The sequence below is a fragment of the Nyctereutes procyonoides genome, unplaced genomic scaffold (assembly GCF_905146905.1).
Source record: "Nyctereutes procyonoides isolate TBG_1078 unplaced genomic scaffold, NYPRO_anot_genome, whole genome shotgun sequence".
In the NCBI taxonomy this organism is placed as follows: domain Eukaryota; kingdom Metazoa; phylum Chordata; class Mammalia; order Carnivora; family Canidae; genus Nyctereutes; species Nyctereutes procyonoides.
The window spans coordinates 1055307-1075400 of NW_026575133.1; the positions used below are offsets into that span (position 1 = coordinate 1055307).

General features: G+C 37.7%; 1 protein-coding gene across 5 annotated transcripts in view; it reads left to right on the top strand.

Annotated features, from left to right (window-relative positions):
• Positions 1-8780, top strand: part of TBC1D12 (TBC1 domain family member 12) — a 93144-nt gene extending 84364 nt beyond the window's left edge. For all 5 annotated transcript variants that reach the window (XM_055300244.1, XM_055300245.1, XM_055300246.1 and 2 more), the window contains 6 exons: positions 523-611; positions 1519-1590; positions 4077-4205; positions 4468-4577; positions 7079-7337; positions 8399-8780. In XM_055300244.1, the coding sequence (XP_055156219.1) occupies positions 523-611; positions 1519-1590; positions 4077-4205; positions 4468-4577; positions 7079-7337; positions 8399-8467 (728 nt within the window). In that variant the 3' untranslated portion in view covers positions 8468-8780. The remainder of the gene's footprint in view (positions 1-522; positions 612-1518; positions 1591-4076; positions 4206-4467; positions 4578-7078; positions 7338-8398) is intronic.
• The last annotated feature ends 11314 nt before the right edge of the window (positions 8781-20094 follow it).

Below are 20094 nucleotides of genomic sequence, written 5' to 3' on the forward strand. Positions count from 1 at the left end.
AAAACCCAAACTTGTCCTATTGGAAACTTACTTGTTTTTTCCCAGTTGTTATTGTGGGAGCGATAGTCTGCTCTTTTTTAAATTTTGCTTTTTTAAGATTTTTTTCATTTATTCATTAGAGACAGAGAGGCAGAGACATAGGCAGAGGGAGAAGCAGGCTCCCTGCAGGGAGCTCAATGCAGGACTCCAACTGGGAACTCTGGGGTCACTCCCTGAGCCAAAGGCAGATGCCCAACTGCTGAGCCACCCAGGTGTCCCTGATAGTCTGCTCTTATCTTGCCTAAAAAAACTAGAGGTAGAAATCTTTCATAAACCTTTCTGACAAATATATAAATATTTTCTTCATGTAAGAGGCTCTAAGTTCGAGGAAAAGCTGTGTGGCATTTCTTTAAATTTCTTGATTATTCAGCTTTTAACTTTCCTTAAGTAACATATCTATGCTGTGTGATCGATCAATCTGTATGTACAAGATTGAAATGGTTATAGCCAAGTAATCATCTTATATCTGCCTGGCAAATACAGGTGTATCTCTTGCTGATCGGGAGGCCAGTCTGGAATTAATTAAGTTGGATATATCCCGTACATTTCCATCCCTTTACATCTTTCAAAAGGTGAGGATTTCTAACAAGTTAGAACTACTTTAAAATTTTTTTTTAATCCTAGGCAACAAATTGTAAAATGCATAGCTATTATTTTTTAGAAGGCTAAACTATAAAAGTTGGAGACCTTAAAAAAAAAAAGTTGGAGACCTTTATATAAAAATGTGAAACTATTAGGAAAATTCTAAAGGAATTTCTGTTGTTTTGTTCTACTGACTAAATGCATTACAGTTAGCATAGCCCATAATGACTTCATTCATTAAGGTGAATTTCTTTTACTTTTTATTCTGTAAGATATTTGAATTCGAACATTTTTGCTTATTAGTCAGTTGTTAAAATGTAAAGAACGTTTTCCCAAATCTTAGTTTTCCAGAATTACTATGGAAATAGGAAAAAATGGTTCATAAAAATGATTTTGTGCAGAGGCTGTCATGAGTTGCTTCTAATTTGAGAAATGGTTACATTTGTGTATACTTTATATTTCACACATGGAATTTCTCTAGATTGATAAAATGAGATAAAAATTATTTACCACTAAGATTAAAATTCTTAACAAACTTAATTTGGTATAGTTTGATGATTTCTTTTTGCTAAAATTATATTGTGTGAAAGGAAACAGTCTGTTTTCATCATAATCTTAGTGTATCAAATTTAGAAACTGTAAAATGGTACATAGACTATATAACTTGTATCCATCAAGTGAATTTATTTGACTTTTTATTGTTCAGGATTAAATATTTTTTATTAATTCTTTAGAGGAAACATCTTAGAGTGTATTTAGAATATTTCTGGCAGTGATACAATTTACTAAAACTACTCATTTAGGAAATGCTAAAGTTTATTTAAAAATTTAATTATTTGGGAATTAACTTAGAGACAGTTATTTGTACAGTTTGACATTTCATTTTTCTCTCCTAAGGGTGGCCCATATCATGATGTCTTACATAGTATCTTAGGAGCATATACCTGTTACAGACCTGATGTTGGTTATGTAAGTATTTGTTTCAATCTGGTTTTTGAATATAAACATCTTATCTGTTATCAAAGTATCTTATGTTGTACTAGCTCCTAAATGTATGTAATCGCTAGGTCTTGTTTTTCTTGGGTTCATCAACTTACCCAGAGAGGAATCTTCGCAGGGTTAGGGCTAGGCTTGTGAGACGGTCTGCCAGATTTCTGGAAGAGCTGCTGGGAATTTTATTATTCACTCTGCAAACTCTTATTAATTGCCACTGCTCTTGGGGTGGTGCCTATTGTCTTCTCACTGTGCCTCCAGAGATAAACTTCTTCTATTATGTCAGGTTGAAGGAAAGATGGGCATCCGTCCATATAGAATAGAGGAGGGGATTTTCTCCTTTTATAAATTTTCAACCAATCTTAGTTTTTATTTTATTGTTTTTTAAGATTTTATATATTCATTCATGAGAGACAGAGAGAGAGAGAGAAGCAGAGACACAGGCAGAGGGAGAAGCACGCTCCCCACAGGAAGCTGGACGTGGGACTCGATCCTGGGACTCCAAAGGCAGCTCAACTACTGAGCCACCCAGGCATCCCTCAATCTTTGTTTTAGCTTAAACTCCCCTTCTTCTCCCCCAGACCCCCAGTTTCAGAAGGGCCTGATAACCATTCTGAGCCTTCCAGATTTGTGGCTGAATTGGTGTACTGCTTATTGGCTTATTGGCTTCCTCCTCTGCAAGTATTTTAGTTTTAACATTCTCCATTTAGTTACAATTTCTAGAATGCTAGTAACATTTTTATTTACTGTTTATATTATTTTCCATTCTCTTTGTCCTCCTAGTATTTCTTTTTCTTTACTGTCATTTTAGTTGGATTTTGGAGGGAACATAGAAGAATGTAAGTGTTCAGTTTGCCATGTTTAATTGGAAGTCATAAAACCTCATCTTCTCACCTTTGTCTTAAAATAGAAGAATTTAAGAGAATAGGATTGTCTGGTGCAACTTTATTTTGTTCCATGTTCATTTGTACATTAGTTCATTCATTCACTCAAATATTTATTGTGTGCTCATTGCTATAGGTCAGGTGTTGTTCTAGGCACTTGAGGTACTTCAGTGAAGAAAATAAAGATTCCTCCCCTTCTGACACTTAGAATGTAGAAAGAGGAGACAGACCACAAACAAATCATATATTATAATAAAGGTGATAAGTGGGCAGCCCCGGTGGCACAGCGGTTTAGCACCACCTGCAGCTTGGGGTGTGATCCTGGAGACCCGGGATCGAGACCCACATTGGGCTTCCTGCATGGAGCCTGCTTCTCCCTCTGCCTGTGTCTCTGCCTCTCTCTTTGCTCTCTCTGAATGAATGAAAAAATCTTTTTTTAAAAAAAAAAAATGTTGTAAGTGCTACAGGACAAATATAACATAGTAAAAAGGGGGGAAGTGGGAAGTGCCAAGTTTGGGTATGGGGCAGGTTTTATATTAAAGATGGTCAAAAAAAAAAAGAAAAAAAAGATGGTCAAGTAGTTGTAATGGAGAAAGTGAAACTTGTATGAAGAGTCTAAACTCTTGCTCATGTATTATTACATCATAAAATGTAAAAATATTATGTAATGTTCATATTTTTTAAAGATTTATTTTTAAGTAATTTCTGCGCCCAACATGGGGCTTGAACTTACAACCTGAGATCAAGAGTTATAGGCTCTACCCAGAGCCAGCCAGCTGTTCCTGTAACGTTCACATTTTAAGTTGACATTTAAATTTTATCGTCATGAGTTTATTTTTTATTTTATTTTATTATTTTATTATTTTATTTTTTTATTTATGATAGTCACAGAGAGAGAGAAAGAGAGAGAGAGGTAGAGACACAGGCAGAGGGAGAAGTGGCTCCATGCAGGGAGCCTGACGTGGGACTCGATCTTGGGTCTCCAGGATCACACCCTGGGCTGAAGGCGGCGCTAAACCGCTGAGCCACCTGGGCTGCCCTCCCTAATTCTTTTTAAATTATAACACATGAACAAGAAATGTAAGATTAGGGAGATTTCATAATTATTAGCAGGTTCTCTATATTTACTTTCATTGACATTAAAAAGAAATCTTGATTAATTCTACTTTAACATTACTTTATAATTTTTTTTTAAAGATTTTATGTATTCATGAGAGACACAGAGAGAAAGAGAGGCAGAGACACAGGCAGAGACACAGGCAGAGGGAGAAAGAAGCAGGCTCCATGCAGGGAGCCTGACATGGGACTCGATCCCGGGTTTCCAGGATCACGCCCTGGGCTGAAGGCGGTGCTAAACTGCCGAGCCACCGGGGCTGCCCCGCTTTATAATTTTTTAAGACTACAATGAGTATTCTTAAAATACCTCTACACCTCTCTCTCTCTCTCTCTCTCTCTCTCTATCTTTCATGAGTGGATGAATAAAATCTTTTAAAAATTTTTTTAAAAGAATACAATAAGATAAACTGTATAGAATTATTATTGTAAGCACATTTTGATTAATTTCTTTTCTCTTTGAAGGTACAAGGGATGTCTTTCATAGCAGCAGTTCTCATTCTCAATTTGGAAGAGGCAGATGCCTTCATTGCATTTGCAAACCTCCTCAATAAGCCATGCCAGTTGGCCTTTTTTCGTGTGGATCACAACATGGTACGAACATTTGGAATGAATTGTGTTTTCCTTTGACGTTCAGTTTTTATAGTCTGAATGCTCAGGGTAAAAAACAGTAATTAGAAGACCAAAATAATCTGATCTAAAATAAGTTTTCCATTGAAAACCCCTACCAATCATTGATGAAAAGACTCAGAAAGCAGTGCTAAGCAAGATATTCTCTTAATTTATTATTAAGGATTTAATTTCTCTATTTCTAAAGTATACTTCTCAATAACTTTATTGGTATTTCTGTCTTTAGATGTTGAAATATTTTGCAACATTTGAAGTATTTTTTGAAGAAAATCTCTCCAAATTATTTCTTCATTTTAAATCTTACAGTCTTACACCAGACATATACTTGATAGACTGGTAAGTCATAACATAAATAAAATACAATTAAAAGAAAACAAAGTATAACTTTTTTGTGTATTTTAGGAACTAGCGTAAATCTCACGCACACGATAAAAACTCCTTCCTTTACAAATAGAGAAACTCACATTTTTGTGGGGAGGCATTTGATTATGGGCTGAAATCAGAATCTCTCAGTCTGTATTTTAGTTTCTTATGTATAAAATCAGAATAATACTGTATCTTGGGTTGTAGTGAGTGTTCTACATGGATTATTATCTCCTTCAATATCTACATGCTATGGTATCAGAAAGAGCCATGTCTTTATCATTTTTAACATACAAGAACTTGCGATAGTTATGATAGTGGGTTGTTGTTGTTTTCACTAAAGGCTTTGTTTTTTTCAAGACTTTCTCCAGCCTTTTTTTTTTTTTAATCCAGCTTTTTGACAGAAGAGATCACTTTTTTTTCCCAACATTACAGTTATACGTCTTCCTTGCCGAGGACTCTTTTTTTGTTTGTTTTGCTTGCCGAGGACTCTTGTATGAGGCTACCAGTTGATACAGAATGGTGGGGTGGTGAATTGTGCCAAAGGGAGCAGCAATTATCTTAAGATAGGTTGTTAAGGGGCAGCCCGGGTGGCTCAGCGGTTTAGCGCCACCTTCAGCCCAGGGTGTGATCCTGGAGATCTGGGATGGAGTCCTCTGTTGCATTGGGCTCCCTGCATGGAGCCTGCTTCTCCCTCTGCCTGTGTCTCTGCCTCTCTCTCTGTGTCTGTCATGATTAAATAAAATCTTAAAAAAAAGAAAAAGTACATATGAAACATTCAGACCTTACATATGGCCATGCCTCCAGTGCCTCCATTCAACCATCCTTTCAACTAGGGACACCTGACACCCCCCAGCTGAACTCCCCCCACCCCCCCTTCAGAAGCTCCTGGCTGGGGCCCCTTCCCTCTCCCCGCCCCCACATTGCCATAAAATCCCAATTATCAAATTCAGTTGATTTCATATAAATGATACTAAGTTTTAATATAGAAAAATAATTAATGGCCTTGATCAAATATGCTATATTCTCAGTTGTTTTTGGTTTATTTAAGCTTTTTTAAAAACTTATTTTTCAGTGTATTCTTTTCAGTTCCCACTAGGAACATCAGAGCTCCTTTGGGAAGGACCCAAGATAATGGGGAGAAGAAAGATTTTATGTTATGAGACCCAGAGGACCAAGATCAAATACTAAATCTGTAGAGAGGGGGGAAAGTATTCAATTGTCCGTCTTGAGGACCAACAAGTATCACAGTTGATAACAGGGAGCAGGATGTAACTAATAGTACTGTGTACTTCCTAGGCACTGCTGGTACCCTCTCTCATTTTGAGCAATGAATTACCATTCTCTCTACTACCAGGGGTGTGCTTTTGCTATGCAGTTAAATATGTGTCTATAATTAAGAAATAGACATGGATTTTTGTTTAATTGCCTCTGTTGAACTTACTGCGGACAAATTCCAGAATCAGTCATGCAAGAAAAAAGAGAAATAAGTAAGTGGCAGTGCTAAAGAGTAGGGGTGGGAAGAGCCTTTAGTTCCCTCCCTCAAGTTTCATCAGCACTGCCTCAGATAAACACAGTCTTTGAAAAAAAAAGTCTTATTTTGGGGGTGGCTAGCTTAGTTGGTGGGGTGTGCAACTCTTGATCTCTGGGTTATAAGTTTGAGCCCCATGTTGGGTGTAGAGATTACTTACAAATAAAATCTAAAAAAACAAAAACCCAAAAAACTTTTGCCAAGGCTGCTTCAAGAGAAGTTCTCTAGCATCTGCTCCTCCTATTTCCCCAACCAGAATGCTGCCTTAAAGTACCACTTGATAGAGAATTACATGATCAGACATTGTCAGAAAGGATGGCAAAACCATTTTAGTGATTCTGTTGGAACCATATATACTCCAAAAGAGGTAGTAAGTAAAGTTTGGTAAAGGAAAAAAAAAAAACAACAACCCAGTATATGTTTATTGTAGGAGAAAAGAGAAAAGTCAGATGTTACAATTTTTATTTAGGTTACTAAAAGATGATATTTGGGTTCCTCATAAAATCATAAGTAACTTTTATTGAACATTTCTTATGTGCCAGGCACTGTTCTGAATACTTTGCATTTATTCCTTTAATTTTCAAAACAATCCTGAGAGGTAATATTATACTTTGTTTACTAATGAGAAAACTGAGGCACAGCAAGGGTATATATCTTCCTCAAGGTAACACTCCTAATGCCAAACTCAGACATTCTGGTTTCAGAGCCCACAACCCTAACCACTAGGTGTTTTGCCACTCTAATTTGTGTTAGGCCAGGTCTCTGTGGGAGGTTGTAAATTACTTACTCCTTTCCCACTACTCAAGTTCTTTGAAGGAAGGAATCGTATCGTATTTACCTTCTAATCCCTAATTAAACACTGTTCTTTTTATATAGAGATGATTAATGAGTGAATGAATAAATGAATGAAAAGTATCAATGACTGTTTTCTCCCTAATTTTAGGATCTTCACACTATATAGCAAATCACTACCACTTGACCTGGCCTGTCGAGTCTGGGATGTATTTTGCAGAGATGGGGAGGAATTTTTATTTAGGACTGGATTAGGAATCCTCCGATTATATGAAGATATTCTCCTACAAATGGACTTTATTCATATAGCACAGTTTCTAACTAAATTACCAGAAGATATCACATCAGAAAAGCTGTTCAGCTGTATTGCAGCCATTCAGATGCAGAATAGCACCAAAAAATGGACTCAGGTAGAGTTACTTTTTCCTACTTATTCTAAAAGATGTGTTAAGACAATTAGTTGCCTTCTTATAAAAGCTGTTTATTTCTCGGGGCAGCCCCGGTGGCGCAGCAGTTTGGCACCGCCTGCAGCCTAGGGTGTGATCCTAGAGACTCGGGATCGAGTCCCAAGTCGGGCTCCCTGCATGGAGCCTGCTTCTCCCTCTGTCTGTGTCTCTGCCCCTCTCTCTCTGTGCCTATGAATAAATAAATAAAATCTTTTTTTTTAAAAAAAGAGCTATTTATTTCTCAAATGTTAGTGCATAATTTAAAAAGTTTTTTAAAAAATAATTTTTTCACTTTGAAAAGGCAAGAATTTAAAGCAGATTGCTTCTCTTTCCAAATCTGTGGCTTTTTTTTTCTTTTTATGTAACTTTGGTATTTCTTTCTTCACATTTCTTTCTTTCTTCAAATTTCAAATAGACAACAGTGTATCAAACACCTACTCTAGGGACCCAGGACCCCTGGGTAGCTCAGTCCGTTAGGAGTCTGACTCTTGGTCTCAGTTCAGGTCTTGATCTCAGGGTGATGAGTTCAGGCCCTATGTTGGGCTCTACACTGGGCGTGGCACATACTTAAAAAACAAACCACCTACCTTATACTAAGGATTTGCAATAGAAAGAATATAATGTATGATACTGGCTTTTTAGATGGTTAGTCCTGTTAGGGAAGCAAACATTGGCAATCTAAGTTAAGTACCATAAAAGATACCATAATCACTTGTTCCTTGAATGATAGACAATAGGCATCATAAGCTCACAGTTTTATTGCTTATGAAAAAGAAATGTAAGAATATGGGTCCAGAAGATGTTCTGTTACCAATAGTAATTTCAGAATATTTGGCAAGTGAAAACTGGAATCTAATTATATACCATAAAATTGGGTTGAAATGAACAAGAGGATTTGAGAATGGCAGTCTTCCAGGGGCAGAGGTAAATATACTAGTTTTTCATATTAATGAACTATAGTTACTTAAATCTCTTTATGCAGTAGTTAATTTTGAGGATTAATCTTTCCTTTATATAATTTCCAGGTCTTTGCATCTGTAATGAAGGATATTAAAGAAGGAGACAAGAATAATAGTCCTGCTCTGAAAAGCTAATCTTCAGAATTAACAGACTAATTGAAACATAAATAATGTTGTTTTGATAAAAGTTTTTTGTTTCCTATGTAAAAAACATGGAAGAAAATGTTGGAGAAACTTAAAAGAATCAAGACATGGAGAGACTTAAAAGAAACTGCTGATTTTGAATTCCATGGCTGAAGTAAATGAAATGAGTAACTGATTGACAGTATTAATAAAAAAGTATTTTGTAGGGAGAGCCATTTTATAAAAGGAAAAGTTTAAATGGCTAGTTAGTACTCCATAATTTGGAGTGAACAATTTAATGCAATAAACTTTTTTAACAGCTTTGGAGATTATTCAGATTTTTACATCTTTTCTTTTTTAACAATTACCATAAAAGCACTTTGGAAGTCAGAGCAGAATTGTTGAATATTACTTTAACTTCCAAAATACTATTTGAAATAAACACCTTAATACAAATATTATCTTCAGTTCTGACCTTTTGAAGATATTAGAGACCACGAGAAAGCAACTTTGATTGTAAAGTATTTAAGTCACTGAAGTTGTTACCTTCATTCACAGGTCAGGGCAAATTTGGGTTTTCTGGGAACTGGAAATACTGGTGGGAGCTTGTTTCATATTTGTTTAGGTGTTTTTCCACAGTATCATGTCTGTTTTTGAAGGGAAATTGTTTCTTAAAGAATTCCTGTCAAAGAATTCTAGCTTTTCTGTTTCTAGTCTAAGGAGTTATTCTAGTAATTTAAGAGAGCTAACTGGTAGAAGGAAAGTTCTTTGCACTTTAGTGGACTGAAGACTTGATTTTGGAAGTAAGTCCATAAATATAAATGAGATTTTTCCACTGGTAAAAGTAAAACATAGGAATTCTGAGAGCTGAAATAGCATGCTACTTGGCAAGACTTTAAATTTTTTAGTTAAAATTCCTTCACTGTCTATAGAAACAAAATTTAATTCCAGTTTTAAATTTGAAATCTTAATATGTAGCCAAGTCTATGACTTGTAAAACACTGTGCATAATTTTCTAATCAATGGAAATAAGAGTAAAAGAAAAAGATAAAATTAACTTTTTTCTAATGAGTCTAACTTTGATAATATAGTGGATAAAGAAATTAATTATTGGTAAATCAACATGAAATTTATTATTAGATGTTTAATCCTTGAACCTAAAATAAATCACTTGAGTATTATAAGTGGTATCTGTATAACATACTCTTTGGTTAATAATTAGATGTTACAGTGTGCTTTTATGTTTGCAGTTTAGTTTAAAACAACACTTGAGCATACCATTTCTGTTAGTGGTATATAGTCTTCAAACTAACAAGCCTGTGAACCTTGTTAGTTCAGTGACTGCCTTTTCAGGAGTATGGGACCAGATGATGTCCGTATATTTTTACCCCATGGGTCATTCTAGCCTAGGGACCACTAGTGGAACCCTCAGAAGTTAACTCCTATCTTAGGAGCTTAGTGGAAACTAGTATTGTAATAAATATTGAGGGAGTACCCAGGGTCTTAATAGGTTTCAGAATGATATTTTAACTCTGGTAACTACTTCCTCGATATTGGTGACCTTATAAGAGGGAATGTAACCCCTGGCAGTAATCTCATTGAAGTTATACTACCTGCCTAAATTTAATCTTACGTTTGTGTATTTGTTCCCAGTATTTCTCTTTCTCATTTTTATTATTGTACAGTTTCTTTACCTTTCAAGTATAAATGTGTATATAAAATGTAAATACAAGGAATTCACTAAATACCACTATTAATAACTACTGTGTAAATAAAACTTGTAAGCAGAGTAATTACTTGAAATGAGTCTTCATTACTTTGGGGATAACTGGTTTATTTAACCACATTTGGAGGGAAAAGGAAATTTTTTCTTTTTTTTTTTGGACAAATTTCTCTTCGAAGGGATATTTTGGTCCTTCAGCCTCTTGAGACTCAGTACTGGCAGCTGAAATATTATCCTGTATCTTCCTTTGAACCTCCTATACAGGAAGTATAGGGTTATTCAACACGGTCAGTGTATGACAATTTTGTTTCGTTTTGGTTAAAGTTGATTTTCAATTAAAAAGTTTTCCTAAAATCTTTAAGATTATGTGAAATTTAATATGTATAATGTTTCCTTTGTCTATTCTTTTACATAAATATATATAGATAATTTCTCACTTCATTGTCCTTTCAGCCCAGGTACAGATTGTATTATTTAAATGCTACTTAGAAGATCCTAGTATGACTTTTTCTAAAAGTCATAGAATATAATCATAGTTTTTGCTGATTTCTTTTGCAGTGATGATCTTCATATAATATTACTGGTCTGGGTGTATTTGTTTGACTTTACGAAAGTTAGATAGCATCTTCTCCCTTTCCCTCTGCCTGCTTACCCCCTCCCTCACCTGCCCCAGCTCAAGTCTGTCTCTCTCTCTCAAATAAATAAATATTGAAAAAAAATAACAGTTTTCATTGTATCTTAGGAATTAATGCTATTTTTTACCTAAAGCAGTCAATGTTTTAGAGACTATACTGTTGGAGGATATAAATTCTAAAGTATATAATCATGGAATAATTTACATTCATAATGCCATATGGTTTTTTGATTTTTCTTATTTTTGGTTGGATAAAACTATTTTGTATTCCATGAGCACATTAAGATAGAGATAGGTGTAAAAGAGGCAAAAAAATATGTGACAAAACAGCATTGGGAAATCAGCTTTTCATTTGCCATGACTAGTTGACATATATAGTGTCAGAAAACAAAAGTCTTACCTCCGGGGAAAAGTGATTTTTGTACTGAATGAATTCATTATTTTGATGTTGTCAAAGCAGTGCCCAAATCCCAAATGTAGTAAAATTTCATTAATTAGAACTTCGCTGTTTCACAACATGTAAAAACAGAAATTAAAATAGAAGATTTTAGGGAAACTACACTTCAGAGAGAGTAGAAAGCCTGGCCGTTTAAAAATATTGTTAGTAAACAAACAGTGTGATTGCAGAAGTGAACTACTTGGTATTTTGAATGAAAGTAGGAATGTTTGCTAAGCCCTGCTAAACACTGCCTCTTAATATTTTGATAGGCTAAAATTGCATTTCTTTCCAAACATTCTAACCATTCATATTTATCTTCCCTCTGTTTCAGTTAATAAGGTTTTACTATTTGCATTTCATTCTGTGGGAAAGGTTTATTTTCTAATAAGTACCAGAAAGAAGTTTTGACTTTCAAAATAATTGCATTACAACGTGTTGCATTTGTTGAACATTTAAATAAACAGTACTTGCACGATTTTATGTAAAGTAAAATGACTTTTGTACTATTGCATTGTATTTGGAAAATCATTTTTGTAATAAATATGTAAACTAATACAGATTTGAAAAAGTATGTAAAATTGACAACAATGGCGTATATATGTTCTCATTTTTCATCTTCAGGTAGAATACTATACATAATGTTATTATAAAAGCAGAAAGTGAAGCCTGTTTTTTCCCAGTCTAGGCAAAATTGATAATCAATATTGTAAGTAAATGATGTATTTTGATTATTACATAAATCCCAAGGCTTTTATTTTAATATCTAAATTATTAAGAAACTTTGAAAGGGAAGTATTGACTGAATTAAAATCTTGTAGATTATGGGATCCCTGGGTGGCGCAGCGGTTTGGCGCCTGCCTTTGGCCCAGGGCGCGATCCTGGAGACCCGGGATTGAATCCCACGTCGGGCTTCCGGTGCATGGAGCCTGCTTCTCCCTCTGCCTGTGTCTCTGCCTCTCTCTCTCTCTGTGACTATCATAAATAAATAAAAATTTAAAAAATATATATATTTAAAAAAAAATAAAATAAAATCTTGTAGATTATATGTAGGGTGCCTGTGTTTGGACTTTGAAAGTGAGAAAACAAATTGGAAAGTTTTGAATGATAGGGTTTGTTCTGTCCTAAAAGTATACTAAGTGATTTTTTTTCTAATATTTTATTTATTTATTCATGAGAGAGAGAGAGAGAGAGAGAGGCAGAGACACAGGCAGAGGGAGAAGCAGGCTCCATGCAGGGAGCCCGATGTGGGATTCGATCCCAGGTCTCCAGGATCACGCCCCGGGCTGAAGGCCGAGCCAAACCGCTGAGCCACTGGGGCTGCCCCTACTAAGTGATTTTTTAACTAAATTTTAGTGTAGAAAGGGAATTTCTCTTTATTTTGTTGTAATATTTCTTCTGATTTGATTTTTAAAGCCACTCATATGAGCCCTTGAAAAGTAAACAGTGCTCATCAAAGTTTTAATAATGTTTTACACTCTTTTAAAAATGCAAATCAGTTGGGCCTAGGTGGCTCAGTCAGTTAAGCCACTGCCTTCAGCTGAGGTCCTTAACCCCCAGATCCTAGGATGGCATTTTGCTTTGCTTCGGGCTCCCCGCTCACTGAGGAGTCTGCTTCTCCATCTCCCTCTGGCCCTCCCCTATGTTCATGCTGGCTTTGCTCTCCCTTTCTCTCTCTTGTTGTCTCTCAAATTAAAAAAAAAAAAAAAATGTAAATCAAATCCTACCATTTCCTTGCTCAAGACCCTCTAGTGGCATTCTTAATAACAAAAGTCCAAACTGTTTGCTCTACAAGGTCCTATCTGAACTGTTCTCCCTGCTTATCTCTACAATTCCAACTACCACTTAACCTCAACTCTACTGCAGACCCAGTAGATCTCTTGCCATTTCTCAATCTGCCAGCCTCCTATCTCCTAAGGGCTTTTACTCTTGCTGTTCCCTCTGAAATGCTCTTAACCTGGGTCTTTGTATGGCTTATATACTCTTTTGATTCAGGTCCCTGCTTCATGTCACCTCCTCAGAGTTACAGACCTTCCTGTAAATATCCATCCTGTATCATTCTCATGACCTTACTCTGTTTTGTATCTCTAGTGTCTGCCACTTATCACTACTTGACGTTGTTTTATATGTTTGTTATCTCCACTACAGTGTAAACTCTGAGGTCAGAAACATTGTCATTGTTTACCACTGAATTGGTAGTACCCAAAAAAGTAGTGCTTGGCACTAGTGATGATAGGTATGGATGGATAGATTGTTTTTATTTTAGGCCAGTCCTCAGTGAACTTACCTTTCATTTCAAATGTATCTGTTAGATGATGCATGTAGCCAGAAGCCCAAGTCATATTTCTGGTTCATTCAGAAAGAAGGTTCAGCAATTAAAGGTTGAGTAGAAGAGAGTGAACTAAGAGATATCAGAAATAGGAATATCAGGAGTGTGTTGGGGTCAGGAAAAAAAGAGATAAGCATATTTCCATAAAGGAATGAATGATAGTGTCAGGTGGTGGTGAGGTTGAGATGAGGACTGAGACATGCCCATTAAATTTAGCAGTGTGTAACTTATTGATTTCTCTAGTTTGGTGTATTTTGCCTTTAGCATCTAGACAAATGGTTGAAGAATCAGTGGGAAGCAAGAAAATAAGATTGCTAGTATAGATAATTCTGAAGTTACCTGTAAAGAGGAAGAGAATGCAGAAAGTAAATAGCTGGCAGGAAAAAAGGAGGTTGCCCCTTTCCTTTTTTTAAGATGGGATTGAGTTATTTAAATATTAATAGAAGATATTCAGTAGAGGTTTAAGAAAGAGTGAGAGAATGGGATAATATGTAATCTAAGATTCCTGAATAAACTAGGGAAATGGATGCAAAGCATGACATTAGGGAAATTGGAAAAGGTGTTTAGATGAAGGTAGGTTTGTAAATGTGTTGAGAACCTGAAAGGGGAGTTCTTTCTGTAGCTATTGTTTACTTTGGGAGGTAGGCAGGAAGTGGGGCCATCTAGTATAGCAAGAAGGAACGTGGTTTTGTTTTTTTTATTTGAGTTTTTCTCGTTCCCACTTCTATGATTGGGTAGATGGGTGAAACCATTAATATGAAAGGGATTTCTAGGAGAGGAAGACATTTTATGTGGGTAGGGAAAAATAATGACTTACAACATCTTAGAAGTAAATATTAGTGCCTCATCTGGATAGTCTACCTCTGACTTTTGTATCCCACCTTGAAGCCAACTCTGCTTCATTCATACTGGCCGCCTTCTAATACTCAAACATTCCCAAGCTTATTCTTGCTTTAGTCTTTTTGCACTAGCTATAGCTTCTGCTTAGACTTCAATGAGGGGTTCAAAACAAGTCTCCCCAGAATGCCAATTTTGCATGCTGATTATTTTGAGCTGAAGAACATTTAAGGCCCAAAAGAAGAGTTTTTTAGGTCCCCCCTCAATTGACTAAAAATTTAGATAGAGAGCCCAGTCTAGGAAGAGAATCACCAAAGATAGTTACAAAGAGTATGGACTAGATATGGGAGGCTGGGAAGGGCCTGTTTGTTCAAAGTTCTCTCTGTGTCCCTTTCCCTGTGCATGGCATGGTGAACATTTGTTTACCAAATGTTTGTTCTTCACATCTACTTGTGAATTGTCTTCCTTCTCTTTGAAGCTCCAGATCCCATCCCCTCCTTTGTAGCTCAAATGGCATATAAGCCTCAAGTGCCTATCACGGAATCTCTCCTTTTCATTGTGGGGCTCCTATATGTATGAAAGTAATTAAATTTTTCTTTTGTTAATCTGTCATAAGTTAATTTGATTAATAGACCAGATGAAAGAACCTAGAGTGGTAGAGGAAAAATTTTTCTTCCTCTACAGTTGGCTGCCACAAAGGGAAGAACTTCACTGGCTACGTACAGTGCTCACTCTGAGGCTGCTACGGGTGAGAGATCCTGGGACCTCTGAAAAAAAGCTGGCAGAAGGTAAGAATTCTTACATCAATCTCCCGGGTCTTTGCCTGCGGGGTCTGGTGGAAGCAAGTGTCCTTTTCCTTTTCTAAATTTAGATTAGTAGGAAGAGATATTTGTGGAACTAGTTCCTGGGTATAGCAACTCTGGTAAAGATTTACTATGACTATTCACGGGCAGCCCCAGTGGCGCAGCGGTTTAGCGCTGCCTGCAGCCTGGGGCGTGATCCTGGAGACCCGGGATCGAGTCCCACATCAGGCTTCCTGCGTGGAGCCTGCTTCTCCCTCTGCCTGTATCTCTGCCTCTCTCTTCGCTCTCTCTGAATGAATAAATAAATCTTAAAAAAAAAAAAAAGATTTACTATAACTATTCTTGATTTTATTGATCCTTTTCCTCCCAGAAATAGTCACTGTTTTTCTTTGTCTCCATCTGTTTCTGGCATAGGCCCTATAAGCCAGCTGTTCAAGCCAGCCGTATAGACTAGTGAGTTCACAGTTCTCACAAGACCAGCATCCGTGTAGACAAACTGTTGTAGGCTAATGGGCACATGAGGTAAATATTCTTGCTAAGGGACGTCTTTGAAGCCAGAGCTACAAAATTGGTGCACATGGATTGAGCACTTAAGAGCTGTTAGAAGCTTACCACTTAACTCAAAGACACATGTGTTAGGATAAGTCGGTCACTGAATGGGTTGCATTGACACCAAGGTCACCTGCCAACCTCAAGAAAATACCCATGCAACAAGGTACACTGTAAAACACCACACAGGGATCCCTGGGTGGCACAGCGGTTTGGCTCCTGCCTTTGGCCCAGGGCGCGATCCTGGAGACCCGGGATCGAATCCCACGTCGGGCTCCCGGTGCATGGAGCCTGCCTCTCCCTCTGCCTGTGTCTCTGCCTCTCTCTCTCTCTCTGTGTGACTATCATAAATAAATAAAAAATAAAATAAATAAAAAATAAAACACCACACAAACCCCAACCCAGCAGCACATCCTGCTGAGGTACTAGTTTGGCTCCAAGAGACCCAAGGATTAGCTAAAGCTGGTAATGTGGGATCCCTGGGTGGCGCAGCGGTTTGGCGCCTGCCTTTGGCCCGGGGCGCGATCCTGGAGACCCGGGATCGAATCCCACGTCGGGCTCCTGGTGCATGGAGCCTGCTTCTCCCTCTGCCTATGTCTCTGCCTCTCTCTCTCTCTCTCTGTGACTATCATAAATAAATAAAAAAATAAATAAATAAAAAAAAAAAAGAAACCAAGAATAAAGCTGGTAATGTGCATATGAGAAAAACCAGATGGAAGTTTTCCTTTTGTCTTGTTCTAGGCCTTAAAAGCTTGGCTTTATGACTAGTGAGAATATTATATCTGGTCTTAGACAACTGGAAGGTATGTGTACCAGTGTGCATTTTGATAGCCAGTTGAATAGACTGCATTTCCCAGTCACAAAGTCACAAGCAGCATTCTCTTCATCTGACTGTGCCAGCTTCAGGGGAGCTTATCATAGGGGGCTTTTGTCATCTCAATCAATCTTCATTGTTATTGTTGGTGCTGGAAAAAAAATAACGAAAAAAAAAACACATTCCATTAGTGGGTCTATTACTGGAGGCACATCTTGTGGGACACCTAGGGATTGTTTTCACTACATCTTAACGCCTATAACCCTGTGATGAGGGGCTTTCCTTTCCTAGACTATCTTTGCAGTGAACTTTTTGGATCATGGGGCTGCATCTTCTGCACCCACTCCAGGGATGCCTGTTGTTTTATAGTAAAGATTTATTTTGATCCCAAAAGTTATCTCTGGGTCTTTCCACAAAAAGGTTTATTGAATTGAGTTGCTTTAGAATAAACATACTATTGAAAGTCTTACTCATCAATGGCCAGATGATAGATTTCTCAAACTGCAAAAACTTTTACATTTGAAAAGTTTTTAGAAAGCTGTCATCCAGGGGCACCTGGGTGGCTCTGTTGATTAAGCATCTGCCTTTGGCTCAGGTCACGATCCCAGAGTCCTGGGATTGAACCTTGCATTGGGCTCCCTGCTTGGTGGTGAGCCTGTTTCTCCCTCTCCCTCTACTGCTCCCCTTGCTAGTGTGTGCATGTGTGCTCTTTCTCTCTGTCAAATAAATAAATAAAATATTTAAAAAAAGAAAACCCTTATCCTAAACAACTGTTTCACTGGTGCCTATGAGAAGACCAAAAGAAGACACAAAGAAGTAAATGGCTAGCCTTAGGGATTCCCTTAATAAGAGGAAAAGAACAGAAATCAAACAGAACAAAAATTATAAACCACCTCTTATGTAAGTCCTCCCTTCTCCTTCCTCTTTTTTTTTTTTAAGATTTTATTTATTTATTCATGAGAGACACACAGAAAGAGAGAGAGACAGGCAGAGACACAGGCAGAGGGAGAAGCAGGCTCCATGCAGGGAGCCTGATGTGGGACTCAATTGCCAGTCTCCAGGATCAGGCCCTGGGCCAAAGTCAGCGCTAAACCACTGAGCCACCCAGGCTACCCTCTTCTCCTTCCTCTTACACACTTTTATATCTGATTTTCTGTCCTTGGTCCTTCAGATCTTCTGGATCTCTGGGCCCTGGGTCCAAGCCCCTTCTCTTAAAGCCCTACACCACTTCCTCAGCCAATTCTCTTAGATCCTAAAACTTCTCCAGTTTCTCCAGAAAGTCCCTTAAATAGCCAACTGCCTGTTTTCCCTTCCCCTTATTTGCAAGGTTTACAAAGAGCGCTCTGGCCTGATCTCTAGGCCCAGGGGTATATAGGTTACTCACATAAATACTAAAAGCCAGGAAGTGAGCTTAGCATAAGCACCCAAGAAGGGTAGTAGGGCTCTCTTTGCTGTTCTTAATAGCTCCTCCTATTTTCCAGGTCTCTGTAACCAGTCTCTGCCAGCTTCAGGCATTCAAATGAAGTGTACTTTGTAGATGTATCCTGGACCCCTACCGCAAAGAATTCATGTCCCCTGGACAGCAGCAGATCTTCTGAATTTTAAAGGCTTTTTACCTCTACTTTCAGAAGGTCTCAACAAATTTAGAGAAGAGTTGGAAATATTAGTGGTCATTAACAACCCCACTCACAGGTTATATGGCTGTTATATGGCTATATTGGCTACTAAGGGGTGTTCTTCCTGCCCATGATTGTACTGTAATTATCAGACAAGCTACAGAGTCGCCAAGGGAAAACCCCACACACAGAGGAAACAGATGGCCAGAATTTCTCCCAGACCCACCTATAAATGACTAGGAAATGGCTCAGCTGGAGGCTCATATTCAAGGTTTGATAGGAGCAATATTGGAGACTGCCCCCTCACCCCAAAGTAAACTGGTCTAACACTGAATTTTGCCCTCAGAAAGGAGAGCAAAGATCTTTCTTGAATGTTTTGTAATATAAATAATATTTTTATATATTTACTAATATAATACAGACTTTCCAATAGCATACTGCATTGAACCCAGAAAACCCAGGACATAGTCTTTTAATTTTGCTTTGGTGGGAAATTTTCTCCCTAGCATAAAAAAAGTATGGTGGTTCTGCAAATCTGAGCATCATAAGGCAGGCAGGCAGGCAGCTACTCAATTCTTTGAAAATAGCTTACTGGATTACAAGAGGAGGGGTGCCTGGCTGGCTCAGTTGGTAGACCATGTGACTCTTGGTCTTGGGGTTGTGAGTTTAAGCCCCACGTTGGGTATAGAGCTAACTTTATTTATTTTTAAATTTTTTGTAGATTTTATTTATTCATGAGAGACAGAGAGAGAGGCAGAGACACAGGCAGAGGGAGAAGCAGGCTCCATGCAGGGAGCCCGACGTGGGACTCCATCCCGGGTCTCCAAGATCACACCCTGGCCTGAAGGCGGCGTTAAACCACTGAGCCACCTGGGCTGCCCTAGAGCTAACTTAAAAAAACAAACAACAACAACAACAAAAAAAAAAACCAAGAGGAAACAAGTTAAAAATAATAATTCTTACTTTGCAATTTGAATCTTTATAAAAGCAAAAGCATGGTGTTGAGAGTAACTCAGAATCTACTTAGAGCCCTCCCCATTTGCCTCGAGACAGTTGCAGATACTGAAAAAATCAGAAATTTTGGAAGAAAAATTCTCCTGCATGTAAGAGAAAGGAAAATTTAAGGAACATAAACAATCTCCCTAGACTCTATCAACCTCCAGAAGGTTTTTCCTCCTCCTGTGGGACAGTTCCCCCTCAAATGACAGGGGCAAGTGAGACTGGCACCCCAGAGTCTGCCATTAAGCCTAAAATAGAGGATTGGGAATTGGATTTAATTGACACTGGTGTAACTTTCTCCACACTCTGCTCAGAAAATTTATCTCTGCCACCTCTGATTCTTTTTTTTTTTAAGCAGTTTATTTTTAAAAAGATTTTTTAGAAGATTTTATTTATTTATTTATTCATGAGAGTCACAGAGAGAGGTGGGGTGGGGGGGCAGAAACATAGGCAGAGGGAGATGCAGGCTCCATGCAAGGAGCCCCATATGGGACTTGATCCCAGGACTCCAGGATCATGCCCTGGGCCAAAGGCAGGCACCAAACCGCTGAGCCACCCAGGGAGCCCTGTCACCTCTGATTCTTTTCAAGCTGTAGTAGTCCCTGGGCAACATATTTCATTGCCCATATCCCAGCTCAACCCAATATCCATAGGCCCTCTTAACAGCCATCACACTTGCTTGCTTGTTTGCTTGCTTGCTTGTTTGCTTGCCTGTTTGCTTTTCTTCCTTCTTTCTTTTTCTTTCTTTCTTTCTTTCTTTCTTTCTTTCTTTCTTTCTCTTTCTTTTTCTTTCCTTTCTTTCTTCTTTCTTTCTTTCCCTTTCTTTCCTTTTTCTTTTTTTCTTTCTTTTTTCCTTTCTTTTTCTTTCTTTGTCTTTCTCTCTCCCTCTCTCTTTCTCT